The following is a 19137-nucleotide window of genomic DNA, read 5'->3' as shown; positions in this document are numbered from 1 at the left end:
ACCAGACTTGCCACATAATCTACAAACCAGCTTTATGAAACATACTAATCCTGGTTCAGTTGGTTAGGTTAATTCAAGACAGGCTTTTTACAGAAAGCCCTGTTTTTCTGAGCCTCCATTATAAAACAATTTTCAGGTATACAATGAGGCAACATAACAAACTTCCTGGCACTAATGGACACTTGTGTGTGTCTCATGTCTTGGGATTGTCAAAAAAAACTCACGTCAACAAACTTCACACAGAAAGACGTCTGAGAGACATTACAGTGATAATATTAATTAAAAAAAATTATGTTATCCTGGGTTTTAGAGGTAGGCCTACATCAGAAACAGCAGAGATCCCGTACTAAATTCAAATCCAGATTTGATAGCGATCAACAATAACATGCGGGGCGGTAGACTCAACGAGGATCCCCCTGCATGAGTACGAACCTCTCTTTTCCATTACTGGCTTCAGTTCAGAATACATAGAGTACTGACACTGGCAGGCTGGAGAGCGCCTTTAATTAACTGCCTTTGAAATGGTCTCCCTCTATGAAAATACAGCCCGCTTTGTAGTGGCGCATAGAGGATTTTTGGCTTTATCATTTTGGGTCCTGCAATGAAGTGGTACAGGACATATCGAGTGCTAAGAAGAAAGAAAGAAAGAAAGAGAGAGAGGAGAAGGGAGGGAAGGTGAGATAGTAGAGAAAAGGAGCCAGATGAAGGCAGAGAGAGGAAAAGCGTGCCAAATGAAGTGAATCACACTGCAGGGATATGCCTCGCCTCAGGGTGGCATTCAGCATACACACCATCACTTCCCATTAAAGTAGAGACATCTTCTCAGAGATAGCAAGTTGAACTGCAGTCTCTTTGCGAATGAAAACATGCAGTATTTGATATGGTTATGAAATTGATATGACATTCACTGAACTCTATTAACTCCTCCTCTGTGCTCTGGAAATAAAAAGTAGCACAGTGAAGTGGTGACAGTTTTTGTGAGCAACTCTGCTGTTTGATCTGCAGGTACAGCAACATCTCATTCACTTAAAGCAGCAGATTCCAATTACATGAACAAACAACCCACACCCATCTACAATATGATAACACACGACAAAGTTTTCTACTGTGGTGTCCTTTAGGGATGAGATTTACATTTTGTAGCTTTGTGATGTGATTTTCTCGCCGTGCTCAAACTGATGCAGCGCTCTGAACCAGGCAAGTACGGTGTAGAAAGCAGGATGTCACCTGTATTGAAAGGGTGATTGGCCATGTCTGATGCTACAGTACAACTGGCAACATGTTTAGTAATCACTGGTCTTGAGGTCAATGCATCATTTCATGCTGTTATATTATATGTTGGGGGAGCTACAGCACTGCTGATGATAGGACTACGGAAGATTTATAATGCCTAAATTAAAACAAATCAAACAAATAAAGAAAGTGAAATATAATAAACTTAGTTATGCAGAGTTTATCGTGCTTTTTATGTTTATGACTAAATGAGAAACATGTTTTTGTCATTAATAACTAAATGAACTGTTTTTCACTGTGTTGTCCAGCAGGGAGCATCACAGGCCTGTCAACACTAAATACAATCACTGTCACTACTTTTCATGAAATAGCCTGTTTTCGTACAGCAGTCATCTCAACAAACTTAGGAGACTTCTGGAGGCACTTTTTACACAAATTGTAAGTTGTAAGAAATTTCATAAATAGCTTGTATTCTTAAATATGCAGGTAGGACTTGAAATATTTTTACTTTATTTTTCACCTAAGTACAAACTTCTCCTTTTAGCAGAGTGATAAATACAGGCCCAGAAGAATACATTAAATTCTAACCACATCTCTGACATCGTGTGGAGAGCAGAGCTGCAGGGTGGCATGGCAGGTCGAGTTGTTTTGGTGGCTCACAACATGCCAGCACAATGGGTTATTTGTCAGGCTACTGGTGGAGAATGGGACCATACTGTGTCACTTGGGCTGAAAAGTAATGGCAGAAACACACACACACACACAGTGAGAGGGACAGAGAGAAAGATCAGTGAAAAGCATCCTATCCCCTCTCACTGAGACAGTGTACACTCTATTTGTCCAGACTGTTTGCTGTTATCACTGTGGTCAGTAGTGGGAAATCCCATCCACACAGGAAGTGCATAATTAAATCTGTGATCTGTCATAATTAAGTGCTGTGATCTGAGGAACAGTGAACCAGTCTGCTTGATCTTTTCCCTCTGTTCTCGTTATGTTATATATTTTAATTTAAAATATCAAGAGTCACAGAGCAGCTGGATTAATGACCATGATTTTTAAAGATGGCCTTAACATTTGAGTACTGAAGTTATATAAAAACAAAAAAAAAAAAACAAATGTCACACCTGACCGAAGAGTAAATGTGATGGGGTTATTAAAATCATAAGAGTCCATCCTCACAGATGTATGACTGAATTCTGCAGATTTAATGAGAATCTGTCTGTACGAGGTACACTGTGTCACGTTGGCCTGAGAGAGGTGCTAGAAGGAGGCTCCGAGAGCAACAAGACCAAGTGTGTTAGCTTATTAACATTTGCTAATTAGAACTGAACAAAAAACACAGCTGAGGCTGATGGGAATGTCATTAGTTTTTTAGTATTTTGTCTTAAATGGAGAATTGACCTGACAATGGTGCTAAATAAAACAAGAGGATCACCAAAGTTATCACAACTCATCCTGAAGGGAATATGACTACATGTGCCAAATGTAATCAACACAATAGTTGTAGATGATTGAAGTGGCTGTGCCATCAGGTATGAATGAGTGAGTGTGAAAAGTGTGAGTGGTGTAAAGCGCTCTGAGTGGTCGTTAAGACTAAAAAGGTGCCATATAAGTGCAGTCCATTTACCATCCATTTGGTTGTAGATGGTAGTAAATGTTTTATCCAGAGCCACAAAGGTCAATCTGCTGGTGCCACTAAGTGTAAAGTCAATAGGATTTATTCCCTGGGGAACCTAAATGTATGTACTAAATTCAATGCCACTGTGCGTAGTAGATCTTGAGTTATTTCACTTGATAAGTTTGATAAGTTGTTCTTGGCAATCAATTGAATAATTGTTGAGATGTTTCACTAAAAACCGAAAAGGTAAATTCATGGTGGAGCTACTGAAGAGGAAAAGTTGAGGGATCATCATCAAAGTCCTTGAAATATATCATCTGGGGACTCTGAATGTCTGTACCCACTGTCATGTCACAATCCATCCAACAGATGTTAAAAGTGGCTAAAAATGGCAGGGGTTCATCCACTGGGAAACATGCACATGCTCAGTAAACCATATGTCTATTAGATTTAAATAATTCTTGCATACAAGAACATGTAGATCAGAAATTATGAAAGGGTCACCAGAAATGTAATGGTATTCAGCAGTTATGTTTTGAAACACCGTGGCATGATAGATGGTGCTACAGCAAATATAAAAAGTTCACCAACAGCAAATTAAGTGGAATTCAACTGTAAGGTTCTGAGACATTTTGATGTGGTAGGAATTTTTGTCAAGGGGAACGTTTGGTGTGATTGTGGTGCTATGGTAAAATACAGGGTCACCAATGCCGTTAAGATTTATCTTCTTGAGATCACAAATATCCATGTAATTCTTATCATCAGCCAGAGCTATTAAACAAGATAAGGCTTGAGTAGCACAAGTACAATCCATTTATCTGCCTTCCTCTCAGCATTAATACAGTATGTCCACTTTTCTGGCTGCAGTCAAATGCTGTTGCTGGCCTCAGTGCTACTGAAACAGACCCTATGAACACCATAGGTTCTGATATGAAAACTCTTGATCCTCTCTCTCAACCCTACTCCGAACCCAACAGCTTTGGCCTCTCATCTCACAATATTCAGGCTGACATTAGTCTTTATGACTTGGTTAACAATTTCACCTGTGGCGTGATGATGAGGAAGAATATTTAATCAGCATACCATGTACAGAATATGAAGAAACAGGACAAAACCGCAATACTCATATACAGAATAAAAAGTACATGCAAATTATAGCTAGAATAACAAAGCTTTAATTTCACAATTTTTGACTTTGTTGCTGTCCATCTACTTTAGTTTGGATCGTTATCCTGTCCCCAACACTCTGCCAGCAATGGTCACTGTCCAGCTCTGTTCATTGTCTTTCTCTAATTAGAGCTCAGTGAAAGCGCTGACAGGAGAGGAAAATGTCCCTCTGTGCTCCCGCAGGACAAAAATGACCGTTACGCAACCAGGGAATGTGTTTTCCCGCTTTAAAAGCAGCTCAAATGGGTTTTGGCTAAAGGATATTGAAAAGGATGAATAGTTCAAATGATTCTACACCGAACATTAAACCTTTAGAAGCAGTGGTGTGTGTGTGTGTGTGTCTGTGTAGTGATCAGGAAGTGCTTTGCCTTTGAAGTTGTCGGATGCTGTAGATGAGATTGCGAAAGGAGACAGGTCAATAAAGAAGCTTCCTGTGAAAAGTCAATCATAACTTAGCACTGCTTTGCTCTGATGCAGGCCTTCAAACTTCATGGAGTTTTGCTGGCTTGCAGTGTGTTACAGAAGTTTTTTAATGGGAGAATTAAATTATATTGCACACAAATCATAATGATGTTTTCTTATTATCAGGGATGTCAAAGAGAGTTCAGTCCCTCATTTTGGACTAAATGGTGTGCCACCCTGCCAGGAACAAACTCTAAATCCTTGTGATCTATTCTTTTGCTCGACTCTAACATTCTGTTTCATCTCCTCCACCCGTCTGTATTTCGCTTCCTTTCTTTCCCTCCTCTCATCTCCCATCCATCCACCTCTCCCTCTCCATCCTGTGTTATTGATCTCTGCTGACCGCACAGATGACTCTGCCATTAGCAAACAGCAACAGACCAAGAAGCATCATTTGATTGTCAGTGTATGTTTGGCCTGATGTGGAGCCTGAGGAAGGCAGGGGGAGGTGTGCAGGAAGTACATGTTAATCTCTACTGGTCTGCCTTGGTCAAATCCAAATACTGTGTGCTGTATGTGAACTGTAAATTTTGGTAACATTTCCATATATATAAAAGGAGATAATACACATTATTAATTGTAGCTGCATTTTATGTGAGCATTTACTGCTAAAAACAAGAGCTCTTAATTTAGAGGCTAACACTAAAGTGGTTCTAATGCATGCAGGGATTGCTGGTTATGCTAAAGTAATGCTTTGCTAAAAACAGAAATATAAAGTATTTTGACACAGAGCATTTCCAAAAACTATGACACAATAAATGACAACCAAACCGGACCAGAACACAGTAACAATCGTTTCATATGTAACTGAAACCACAAAAGCCATTCAAACAGGGCAGATTATACAGTAATGCCCACTCTCTTAGTAACTAAGGAGGCTGTAGTGGATGGCAACTGCCCAGAAATAGCTCCTGCTGCTCTCTGCTACAGCTCAGTTGTGTGAGATTATGTCACATAAAATTGAGCTATTATCCTGCTAAGTGTCCCGCAAAATAAAAAATGCCAAAAGCTTCTAAAATTAATACAACATCTGTCTAAAATGAGGTACAATACAACAACATGAAAACAGTTTCTTAAGCTTCTACCACACTGTTCAAATGTTGTGATGTTTGTTTGTTCAGGAAAACTAAGTGTACAAAAATTCCTCCGATGATGAAGTTTCTGTGGCAACATAAACTTCTTTGCACCAGCTTGGTTAGCCAGTCAGTAAGTCTGATTTCATGTCTTTGAAATGACCATGATTATCATTTTCCAGTTGGTAATTACAGCTGACTTGAGCAGTAAATAATATGTTTCTGAAAACCAGATAGATGTGTGACGTCAGCCACAGTCCATCATTAGAGGTAACTTAGCCCTGAGCTTGAAGATGCACACAATTTACCCTGATATTACCAACTGTGCCTGTCATACAAAAGAAGTTCAACACTCGACAGCTATTCCATTCAACTGCTATTCAACTATTCAGAGTGAAAATTATATCCATTACAGTAAGAAGCCTATTATACAACACCATGTTGAGCTGTCATATGAAATGAACGCCTGCGAGTGGACTCCATAGGAATCCTTTCAACATGATATGAATAAATCTGAACACCATGCCTGTGATGCTGTATTCCTGTCATAACATAGTTAATATATTTAACAAATATACATAAGATTAATTATGATTTGACAAAATAAACCTACTGCAATTTTGGTTTAACACATCACTCGAGCTGGATATTTTACATCAAAAAACAATGCATGTAATAAGTAATTTCACTTGTAAAAATGACAATATTACAATAAAGTTTGGTGAGGTTTTGGCACAAAAATAACTCGGTTTTGACAAAGGCTGGCTGGCTTGGATTCAAATAAATTACTTTTAGAGGACTTTCATCGTCATGGTTACAATAATAACCACATGGGTTATAGAACGATAGTGGTCGTGGCTAAAAGAATAATGTCAATACAAGGTTGGCACGTTGCGTTTCTTGGCGACGAGACAGGCCAGGAGAAAGCCATAAAACACAGAAGCAAGAAGCACTGCTGAGCACAAACATGGAATAATGGAAAACAGAAAGCCTCTGGAAGGTAATGTAGTCACACCCACCCTAAGGGGGGTGTGTGTGTGTGCATGTGTGTCATACTCATCCCTTCTACCTCCATGTATCAGACTAAAATAACTAAGCTGCTGAACAGTAAAAGCTATATAATGCCTGGTGCATCTCCTAGTATTTTACCATGTTTCCATTCAGCTCACAGCAGTGCTGAGGCTCATGTCAAGTACAATGCAGACTGATGAAAGGTGAGGTGAGCCTGACAAGCTGAGTGTGAAGATGTGCTAAACTGACCACCAGTACAGAGGATAAACCTGTTGGATTCAGGCAACAACATGCTCTGTCCTCTTGGCCTCACCCTCAGGTCACACTCTACATGAGCAGCTCTGCCAAAACACTGCATTTTTTTTTTTTTTTACAGGATTTCACTGTTCCTTTGACTCAGTTCTCACAACAATGTCTGAACGTGCAAAAATATTTCAGCTTGGAATCAGCGGTCCTCGTCACAGTTAATTCCACCACTGACCTGCTGCAGAGAGACGCACTGCCTCATGGACCAAAAGCATACAAATCTGTGTAGGTTCACAAAAAAGTGAGTGCACACAAATACAGAAATATGCACACTCACCAATTTCAGCAGATTTCTAAAACCATAAGTACTTGTTTTGTAAATCTGTCTGTATGGAGCTAGGAACTAGTGCTCAGGTCTGACCTCCACTGCCACAGGTTGCGTGTAGATGCGCCTTCCATCACCTATTTTCATACCTGTATCTGTGCCTGCTCTGCACTCGTTAGACCTGTCAATGAAGTGAATGACAAGGACAAAGCACACAACAGAGGTTCACACTATCCAACCACTCCTACCAACAGGATTCACTTTAGTGCAATTAGCCATGAACACTGTTGCAGTGGGATTTCACTATTAATGCACTGACTGCAGAGACTGAGAGCGTCACTCAGTCTCCTCGGGAGAATAACAGTCCGGTCAAAGCTCAAACTTTCAGAGACGTTCACGCAAGAAAGCTGCACTGTCCACATAGGGCAGGAGCATTATGAGAAAGACTACATGAAACAGTGATGAAGGGTTCCGTGACGAGCCTGGCAGACAACTATAAGGTAAAATTTGAAAGCTCTCCTAAATTCTTAGGTGACATTCTCCTCCTCCTGAGACAGCTGTTCTCCATTTAGGCTGACAGCCAGTGGACTGGAGAGCCACCAAAAAGTTAGCGCCTTTCAAAGATGAGGCAACTCTTCAGATGCAAGTCTTGGAGATGGGGATGTCTGATTTGCTCAAAGAACAACACAAGGACGTTCGGGTGAGTGAGATTTGGATCAACACGGTTGACTGGATTTAAAAATACAAGACATTTGGCAATGCTACTATTCCCAGCAATTCCCTCCATGTAAGTGTATGAGTCATTGTTTACTTTCTATGAACTTTAGCAAGAGCCAGAGAAGAAACAGACTCTCCAATACTTGGCCAGTGTCTCAGGACTGCAACAACAGACTACACAGACCCACATCAGAAGGACTGCCTTGTCCCACTGCTCTCACTTGTCTCATTGCCTTGGAAGTGAACATCCATTTATTTTTGTACCTTTGTCAATCTTATTGTGGATTATAATAATAATTATGACAGCAACAATACTAATAATTAACTTAAAGAACAAATAGATGAAGTGAGAGAAGGCAGTGCTACTAAAACAACAGCAACAACAGTTAAATAATATAAAACGAAAGAATGCAAAGATCAAAGCAAATAAAAGTGACAAGCTGAAAATCCTGTCTGTGTGTGTGTGTGTGTGTGTGTGTGCGCGCGCAGGTGAATAATTAAATGGCTGGTTTTGTGGTTCTATCTGCTGATTGTGATGTCCTGTTCCTGTTGAGGGGAGTGTGGCTGTAGAAACTCTGTTGACGGCCGTCTCTGTGGAAAGCTGTTTGGACATTTTGCAGATAGGTGCAGCATTTAACAATCAGCATTAATGCTATTGATTGTACACAGAGGTATGCCGGGTCTTTGTGTTATCTTTGCCTCAGGATACTCCTCTCCCACTGCCTGCTACTCGCTGTAGTGCTGTTGTTAGTCATGTCAGTGCTGTTGTCAGCTCTGTATAGGTAGTGAAGGGATACTGTAAATTAAAATGCTTTTGGATTTTAATCAGATATAGCAAGATGTGTACATGCTAGGATGTTTATTTATCAGCATTGGTAGGTATGCAAGTATTTAAAGGAGCATTTAAATAATTAAACTGTTGACCATGACCTAAATCATCACCACTAAAACTACTACTACTACTAACAATAATAATAATAATAATAGCAGCAGGCGTTTTGGCCCTTGGCTTGGCTTAAAATAATTTGGCCCTTGGGGAAAACTAACTGGGGAACCCTCCTATATATAAATATAGCAGAATGTTAGCACTGAATACACTCCAAATATATCCAGGCACTCTGCCAAGATCCCAAGTTATGATTGCTGCTCTGCACTGAGATCCAACCTCATCAAAGATCAGAAAATTAAATTAGAGATTGACAGCCATGGCTAGAAAATATTTAGCTATGTCTCCTTTCACCAAATGGTCTTGTTATATGCACCTGCTTCCCTTCATCTGAATCATCATGTGGCTCATGTCACTCATGCTACAGACAGACAGACATTTAAATCTGTGTGGTGTAAGTTCATGAACTGGTGTTTTGGACAGCCGTCAGCTCCTCAACAACTCTACAAATAAGCTGCACAGGTGGAAACTACTGTCATTAGCCCTCATATCGCTGTCAACAGTTCAGCCAAAATCAGAGGAACCCTTTCTTTGCCCCGTCAGTCCACTTCACCTGATATGTAAAAAATGTTCTGACACATAGATCATCATGATGAGTCCAGTGGAAAGCTCTGTCATTCTCCCTCTCACAACTCTTATCCTGAAAATGAGAAAACTTTCAAATGTGTAGCAGCTCCAGAGCAGGACAGTTAATTATAATGATATGAATCTAAACCTGCCAGGCGTGCACAACAGGCACCACATCTCACATCAAAAACTTACCTCCAATCTGTGTTTCCACAAGATTTGGTAAAACTTTTGCATAGACAGAATGTTGAGAGAATACACCACATTAGCTTTTAAACTGGTATAAATCAACATCATCTGTTCGAATGCCACAGAGGCCGCTCCACCACAAAAGACAGAAAAACAGTTACATGTTTACCTTCAAAATGAGCAAAAACATCAGCAGCCTCGATTCAAATGTACAGGTTGTCAGAACCACTTATCAAAGTGAACACAGCAGTACCAGTACAAGGTCTAAGGGCCTGATTCCCTCTAGACTGCCTGCTCACATTCAAAATGGATGTGCTCACCAAGTCAGCTGAATGAAATAAAATAATAATGATGAGAGTTAATAATACATGGATAGACATGAGTGTCAGCAGTACTGGACTGGTATGAAGAGTAGGGATTGTGACCACATTGTGTTACCTTCAGGGACCTATAAAATAACATTTGAGCTCAGTGCTGTCCCCTCATTCTCCTTAAATGACCCTGAAATCTCCACAGACGTGCACAATATCCCCATAACTGAAAATTACACTCATTTTGAAAGGTTTAGCTGAAATTACAAGGTTAAAAGGAACACTTTAGTGGCACCAAAATGATTTTACATAAAGCACTTATGAAACATCTGTGTTAGGTGTCAGCACTCTGGTTGGTAAAATCACATAGCATAAATTAAAAGGTAATGAGACAAAGGAAATTTGAATATAATTGCCTACAACTTGGATTCAGCCTCCTGACTACTGTATTCCAATGCTGTGTGTGTGTGTGTGTGTGTCCTACAGGCCCAGTAACCTAATGAGTAGTTATGGGGTCTGGGCACAAAGACAAAGGATGACAGATTCACAGGTAACTCTGGCAGCCTACTTGACGTCCTCTGTTACACTCACCAAACAATTGAATGTGCTTTTATCGTCAAAAAAAAACCACTGCAGTATTGTCCACCAGCATACATATTACCCCAGCAGCCTTACCTCCTTTGACATTTCTGTTTTTGTTCTAATGTTCTATGGAGGGATTTACATCACAATCGAAAGGGAAGCAGTCACAACCAATCTAAAAGTTAAGATTTTATTGATATATAATGTTTCTTAGTGGGAAGCTTGCATGCCGAAGTTAAGAGAAGATGCCCTATATCGTATAAAGATCCGAAAATTTCATCTACGATGTGTGTAATATTGGCGCTAAGTGAGGGAATATCGAATTACCTTAGTTTTGAATTGAGTTTGGCGACCAACGCTCTGGAAACAATACCGAGCGGCACGTATCGGAGCTACATCACAGGCAGCCAGCTTGCAGACCGATAAGCCCCAACAAAACCACTTATTGTCTCTTTATGTTAAATACAGTCAAAGGGCAACACTAGTCTTCAAACCAGACACGCTTGTCTATCACAGGTCTAATAAAAACGTCGCTCGGTGTAATAATAGCAGGCGTCGCTCACCTCTAGAAATAGCCAGAATGTCAGGGCTAAATCGGCCAGTGGATTCCTCATATCTCCGCCGGTAGGAGAGTGAAAGCCAAGCTCCGCTTCTGGAGAAGAGAAAGACGAGGAGGAAACGCTCCTTAATCACTACTTCGGTTTCATCCCCGCTACTGGAAACACCCAGAGATCAGATCCAGCTGGTCCGGCGCGGTGCCCTAGGGGTGACGGGACGGATGAAGGCAACCTGGGTGACGGTCAGACGTTCCACAGACGGAGATTGATGGCATGGTGGGAAACTGCATTAGCCTGTGATGTTGGTTTATTCCACGCCCCTTTTACCCAGCCACCCCCGCCCCAAACACAAACACACAGTTTTATTATTAATTTATTTAGACCATATTTGTCACTTTCATTGTCTAGTAAAATGGGGAAAAATAGCGACAGCACAGAGCTCGCAGACTACTAACTTAAAAACCTCTTTTTGAAGAGGTTTTTGTGTATTTTTGTAGGCTGTGTAACTTAAAAAAAATAGTATTGCATCTCTCCCATTTCTAACAATTTCACTCTATTCTATTTAAGTTTTGCATGAAAAAGATACTGTTGTATTCTAAGAGGAAAGTTATTCATAAAGATGCCTTGGGTTTGAATTTGTACTTCAGAGTAGCCTGGGCTAACAGTAGCTAATGTGTAAAGGCTAACATATAGCCATTAGTTAGCCTACACATACACAAATAATTACACTACAAAAATATGTAGTTTAAGAGCGAAATAACAGTAAATAAACAACAAAAATAAGACATTACATATGTCACATATGGTTAACTATGTCTTATCCTGTGGCTAAACATTTTTGAGACTTGCATGAAAAATGGTTGATGCTAACTGGGTGTATTAGCTGCAGCTTGACTAGCATTGATATGTAACTCACAACAAGTCCTCCAACCCTAGCTACCACACAGGTCACTTATCCATCATTGTTTTTATGGGTGGACAATTTCAAATAATTTCACAAATAATTATACATGAGATAGTTCGCCAGTAACAGCTTTTATCTCATGTTGAAGAAGAGATGTCTAGGAACCACCGATTCAAGACTGCTTTGAGCAGCTGGACATTTTCTGCACAAGCCTGCCGCTCTTCCTCTGCATTGCATTTCCTGTGTGTACCATTTCTGACTTTTGCATGGGACTGGCCCTAGCTGCTAGGGTGTTTTACCTGAGCTTTAGCAAGGTAACCCTAGACCTAAGGTGGAGAGGCATTTTCCAAATTCAAATACATAACTCTTACAAAAACTGACACCAAGGTCAAATATAGTATTTTAAAAGAGCAATACAGTTTTTAGCTCCTTGTATTTGTTTTATTGCACATTTACTGTCTGGCTGTCTGCTCACATCAGCAGCAGCAGGCAGATGTATTCAACAATAACAAAAAAAGCTCTTACACTGTAACCTCTCAAATGATGGACTCAAGGAACAGGGCTGAAAGGAACATGCATATTGGACTTGGTTAGAAGTGGGACATTATAAGGCAATTACATGTCAGGCTGTGTTTTCTTTGCAGTTCCTCTGACCCTGCTGGGTAAAATTATAATGTATGCAGCTTTTAAGAATAATTCTTAGGGAGAATAATGGCATTATTTTATTTTTATTTTTTATTTTTGAGAATATTTTTTGCACTATTTCCTTTAGTTGGCAGGAAAGACACAGACAAACTGAGGATGATGCTATATAATATGTGTGTATACAGTGTGTTTCAGCCAGTAAGAAACCAGGGCATTCATCCTTTTTCCCAGATGATTGACAGAAATGAAAGCAACACACATGGTTTATCAGACAGATATATATGTATTTAGCTTAATAGATAGCTAAGCAATAAGGGATCAGATAGTTTCTTTTACATATAGCTATGTATTATATGTATAGTCTTTCTATAGCAACAGTTACTTAGATCCTTTCTGGTTTGCTAATGGCTTGCAATGGTTTATGGTTTGTTATAAAGTGCTCTGTACTGTTTTCTCTGTCCATTCTGTCTTTCTCCATTGTCTAATGATCTTTCATCGTACCAATGCGACTAGAGTGAGTATATCTGAGTGGCTTCATATGTCAGTTGTGGCACTGTAATGGGGTGGTTCAGATTCAGCACCATGGACAGTGCCTGATCAGAACCAGGCGGCTGAGACAGAAGGAGACAGCTGGGACAGATGCTGATAGGAGACACAGCAGAATATGCAGCACTGGCTATTTGGTTGATCAAACAGAGCAGGAAACATGTCATTTGTATGTTCTAGCCATTGCTTCAGGAACACCACTGAGTAATGAGGCCAAGGTCGGGGATTGGAGGTCACATGACACACACTCGCCCAAAAAGACTTTGTCTTGTTAACAGGGCGAGTCATTATTAACAACATTAACAATGTCTCCATTCTGTTAGTCTCACATTAAGTCATGACAGTGTGACAGGGACTGAGTGCATACCAGGACCCTGAAACTGAAGCAGGTAAATAGAATTCATCATTAATTTTATTATTTACATCTGTGGTTTTCCTTCTCTGACATGCCAGAATGTCTGCAGTGAAATAGGCATATTGTAGTATTAGTATAACTACTGGGAAAATAGAGTCTTATTTACTTTCTTTATGTGCTCATTCAGTTAATTTTTGACTCAAATCGCCTCATTAATCAGGGAGAGTTACAATGTTTTGGTGCAGAAAATACACTCAGTTGGCCGTTAATTAGCTAGATGTATCCTAGTAGATCCTACCTTCATGATGTGTAGTTTGTGCTTAAATTGTATTAGAGAGGTGTTGACTCAATTGTCATTTTGGAGGCTGCAGAATGTGGTGCCACTGAGCTGTATTGCGTTATACAGACAGATATTTCTATTATTTTGTCCATCCCATTAATATCAATGATGGTAGGCTAAATAACAGGCACACCACATTTTATAATTCAATACAGTTCAATACAAACTCACAAACTACATCATCCAAAATTTTCATCCTATACTGGCAGTTTCTTCTGTGCCTATATATACATATTAACTGCCTGCAAGAGCTAACTATTGTCTAGGCTTAGTTGGCATTATTACAGTACTCCTAGCATCTGCTATTTCACACAGTGTTTCCATAAAAACATTGGGAATAAGTTGAACTATAACTCTATTTCCAGTAATTTACTTAATTTCTAAATACAAAAAAAGCTCTTGTGTAAGATGACCCCCCACGCACCCTTAGTTATTGATTATTGGTTAATAGCAAACCAGAACAGTGGAATATAGGACGTTGGGTATATAGAGATGATGCTTCCCTCTACACTTTACCCTATTCCTCTAATCAGAGATGGAATAAATCTGCTTAGCAGGAGCTGGTTTGAAAAATAAGCCCAAACATTGATTTTGGACCATTTTGTGGTATTTTGCATTCGATATATATGTGTGACCATCAGATAGGTTACCTGATGGCTCTCGGAGTATTTTCATTTTTTAAAAAAAAAAGTATCCAACACACAAGCGCGGTATCTACCATCACTTGTCTAAACATCCAAACACCTGCTGTTACACCAGCTATAAGGGTGTGGCTAGTAGCGTTTCCTGTGTTGAAAGCCTTGGTTATTACACCAGTGTCACACTTTGTACGTTTGTGTATTCACTATTGATTTCAGTCTGCTGGTACCAGATGCCAGCAGTTAACATCCCGTTGTGTGGATGACAAGCCTTTATACTTTGCTTTTGTTCCACTCTGGAGGACACACATATAGAGACTGTCAGCAAGAGGGGGAGTGTTGAAGTGTTGTGTGTGTGTGTGTGTGTGTGTGTGTGTGTGTGTGTGTGTGTGTGTGTTGCAGAGCAGCAGATTCTGACACTGACAGAAGAGGAGGAAAACATAAAGCTGACTGTTAATGTCAGGGAAAGGAAATGAACAGCACACAGAGCTATATGGACAGCTGTAATTGTGGTATCCTCTGGGAGAGAAACCATGGTATATATAATTAAAATAGATTATGCATTTATCTTGAATAATAGCTGTGGTAAGCACTTGCACATGCAATACTTTGATCAGAAAACAACAATGTCATGTGAAATTTAGCTGGTGATATTTTATTTATCTCACAGTCACTTTTATGATCATAAAAAGCTCACTTTCAGACATCACTGATTTCCATGCTGAGAAGCTGTTTTCTGTCATAACTCATTCTGAGATGCTAGCATCACAGCATGTGATCTGTAGCACATGCCAGTCTACATTAACGAACCTATTAATTTGCAGCCATGTTGTGACAGAGGCTGAATATAGTTAAGTTTTAAGATTATGTTTTTTTTTTAATGGAATGAGTTAACACCTCATGCTTATTCGTTTTCTTTTCAAAAGTGAAATGAGACGATCAATGTGTGACACTGTGGTGTTCGTTTTGTAGTTTTAGAGGATTTATTCAACACAGTTTCCAGAGAATAATATGGTTTGTGCCTCCCTTAAATGTAACTAAATGCATATTTAAAATACCTTTCATTGACATACGCTGGGTAGCACGGTGGCTAACAGTGGTGGAAAGTGATTAAGTGGATTTAATCAAGTACTATAAGAAAGCAATACTTCAGCAGTATGAGTATTTCTGTTCACATTATACTTCTACCCCACTATATTCCAGAGGGAATAGCTATAGATACTAGTCATTCATACATTAAGATTGTTTTGTACAAAACATATGGTCAAGTTATGAAATATGATGCTTTGTTTCAGATTTTTTTTAAATTGTGGCATTGACAATGTGTTTCCATCTCAAAAAAGAAAAAGCCTAACTTAACACTGCATATAACAATGTGTATTGTATTTTCACTTTCTTAATTTACTTTTTACTTAGTCATTATAAATCTTCCACAAAATAGTTTTGGATGCTCCTATAAAACATTATAGGAGGGAGGTATGATTAGATGTGGCTCTTGTTATTTGGCGTAGTGTCTGCATTGCATGAGAATCAGCCTTAGTGCTAATAGGAAAAATGTTCTGGGGAGAAAACACACCCATCCACCCACCCACCACACACACACACATACACACAGGCACACATAGATCCACTTTAACTGATTCTTCAGTGCTTCAGTCTTTCATCTGTTTCATTTCCAGCAGTGCCCCCAGACAAATGAACCCTGATGTAGTAATTACTGGGTATCAGAGGGTATAAACACTCCAGTCCATGTGGCAGAGATTTGCTGCACAATTCAGAAGATTAGTCAGCTATTTCGCTGTGTATCTCAGTGGGTTACATTACCACTGTAAAGGATTAACAGCAATTTGTAAGCCCACTATAGGACAGAAAAATCAAGAAAAGGCACAAAGGTAAGAAAAATAGGCATAGAACAAAATACATAGATAAAAGTAGCATCAACAAAGTGCTATAGTCAAATTTCACTGAGCAGCTATCTCCAAAATTTCCATTTGTGTATGAAACTGATTTATGATGCTGGTATGGAAGGAGGCAGCAGCATCAGGCTGACGGATGAATGTGACCTCAAAGACGATTTTGTCACTGAAGATGATCTGAGCTGTTTGTCATAACCTTCTTGTTAATTTCTCAAGGAATTGGTTTCTTTGTTGCCAGGTGAATGACAACCAGGGAGCATAAATAAATGGTGATAAGAGCAAGACTGTCTTTTAATAACCTTCGAGCTGTCTACACCTATCAGCCACAACATTAAAATCAGAGTTATCGGTTTCAATGTTATTCCTGAATAGTATATACACCTGATTGAGCAGGTGTGAATGGTGCCTCCTGGAGAACTCTCACCTAGCACTGAAGGAGATAGCAGCTGTCTAGGTGTTTTTAGCAGATTTACCAAAGAGATATCTCCTCTCTAAACTTTTTATATTAATTTGAATAGCTGTTTGAGGCCAAAAGAGGTTCAAATATAAATGTTTCTAACAAAAACAAGAATTATAGAAAAAAAGCTTCAGCACTGTGTTTTTGGCTCTTTTCTCTCCCAGGAATCCTCTCACAACTCCTCAGATTTTCCTGGGGACCCTCCTGAGCCACAGCTGCCCTGTAATGCTGTACGTATTCATTTATCAAGATTTGACAGTTACCTTTTCAGTGTGGAGATGTGCAGTTAATCAAGTACAGAGACCAAGTAAATTAATTTAGTAAAACTTAAAGGACTAGTTAGACATTCAGTCTCAAGTTTCAATTATCTTACTTATACCACAGCTGTATATGTTTATTATTTCATATTTTTGGGTAATAAATTTATTTGGCCAAGCTAGCAGCATGGCTGTAGCAACAGCAATGTTGGTCTATGAGTCTGTCAGTCTACTGCATTGGTCAGACTGTAACAACAACTACTGGATGGACTGCTGTGAAACTTGTTCCAGGCATCCATGCTCCATTCTGGATGAATTACACCTTACTTTTCATCTTGTGCTATCATCTGGTTCGAATCTTTAATCTGTCCAGTATTTTGGATTGCCACCAAATACCTGGAAAACAAATGACATTCCCAGCAGCCTGTTGTCCGTGGCAAAGCTGAAACCAGTTGCTCTCTGGCTATGAGCACCCAGAATGCTGATGAGGCCGCTACATCAGAGCTGTGCAGTGATCTGAAAATGTAGCACACCCTTCAGCCAATTAGAGTTAAGAATCAGGATGTTGTGTTGCTATGGTACAAAGCAAGAATGCACTGACCAATGACATGTGACTGAAATGTGGAAAATACAGCAGTGGCAATGCTGCAAAAGTCTCCTGGAAGATGATTAAAATACAACACAATGAAGGCAAAAATGATAATTATAATGGAACTATCAGATGCTAACTGAATGGTTAAATCAATCAATAATACCTGCTGGTTTCCAGACCAGCAATGATACTCAGGTGAGTAAAAGCAGGTGGAAATTTATCTGTATGAGCTGTGTCCATCTGGGTAGAGATTTGTTTTCCTCCCCAGCAGCTCCACTTCTCTCTGCTGGTGACTCGTTTTGTGCTCTCGCCTCTCAAATTCCCCCGTGCCACTCTTCTGTTGTGGATTGTTTACGGCCTTCAGGCTCATCTGTGTTTTCAGTTCGCCCTGTTATTAAGCTGATTCAACCTCAGTTTGATATTACTGTTTCTACACTCACTTTCTATCTGAGGCTGCCTGTTGGTCTCTGTGGATGTTGTGTTGTTGTATGTGTACTTCAGTTGCTGCTGCTGCTGCTGCTGATTCAGTCTAGCCTCCCTGGAAACATTAAAACTGCACCAGGACATGTTTGTGTGTACTGTAAAAAATGTACTCATTTATTAGTCTAAACCACAAAAAAAAACAGAATCTAGTCCTATGAATTTTGATGCTATATATCAAGCTGGCTTAGTAAAAATTAAACTTGGTACAGTAGTTAACTGACATGTATCTGAAAACTCTGAACATCAGTCCACATCAGTCCAACTCTCTGACACTTGAGGTCCACATATTAAAACTGCACTAATTAGTATTTTTTACATGGACAATGGATCAAATGACTGTATGTAATGTGGAAGTTTTCTGTTTTATCAAAAGAACATCCACACTGCTACCAGCTCCGCACCATCAGTAGACAAAGCAATTAATAGACTACAGCTATATTCATTAGTATTGGTCTATTGTTTAAACAAACACCAGAATAATATGAAAGATGCCAAACTCACATTAATTTCTATACAACCTGTATCTGCAAACATCATAAGCAGTGTGGGTTATTTTTGAATATCTGTACACAGTTGAATCAACTTGGGACCAGATTTACAAGTCATGGGTTTATTATACATTGGCTGTGTATCATAAAAAGCATCTTACTCTTAGGTCTTGTACTGTAACAGCAGCTTTTTTCTACTAATGAACCACAGTGTTGTCAGGGGACAGACGCTGACTAATGCCTACTGTCATCCTGCTAACACTGTGTGTGGGTGTGCTCCCAAGACGGAGCTTCATGACACAGGAGGGTAATTGGTGTCAAGTTTATTCAGTAGCTATATACTTGACACCATATAGTGTTAATGAATAAGTTACACTATAAAACAAGAATTAATGTACATAGCTCCCAGCATCTGTCTGTGCGTCTGCCTCTTCATATCCCTTCTACTGACCAATCCATACATACTGTGCATTAAGTTTCTTAGAGAAGGTACACGCATTTTGTTTCAGACG

The 19137-nt window shown here is 39.5% G+C and overlaps 1 protein-coding gene across 7 annotated transcripts in view; it reads right to left on the bottom strand.

Annotated features, from left to right (window-relative positions):
• vopp1b (VOPP1 WW domain binding protein b) overlaps positions 1-11304 on the bottom strand; it is a 96705-nt gene extending 85401 nt beyond the window's left edge. For 3 of the 7 annotated variants that reach the window (XM_051066901.1, XM_051066903.1, XM_051066899.1), the window contains exon 1: positions 11011-11296. In XM_051066901.1, the coding sequence (XP_050922858.1) occupies positions 11011-11061 (51 nt within the window). In that variant the 5' untranslated portion in view covers positions 11062-11296. Of the gene's footprint in view, positions 1-11010 lie in introns of all 7 variants that reach the window. The other 4 variants (XM_051066897.1, XM_051066900.1, XM_051066904.1 and 1 more) reach the window with 3 other exon arrangements.
• Positions 11305-19137: the final 7833 nt, after the last annotated feature.

The sequence above is a fragment of the Lates calcarifer genome, linkage group LG24 (assembly GCF_001640805.2).
Source record: "Lates calcarifer isolate ASB-BC8 linkage group LG24, TLL_Latcal_v3, whole genome shotgun sequence".
NCBI classification, from domain to species: Eukaryota; Metazoa; Chordata; class Actinopteri; family Centropomidae; genus Lates; species Lates calcarifer.
This window is presented reverse-complemented; position numbering and strand designations above follow the sequence as displayed.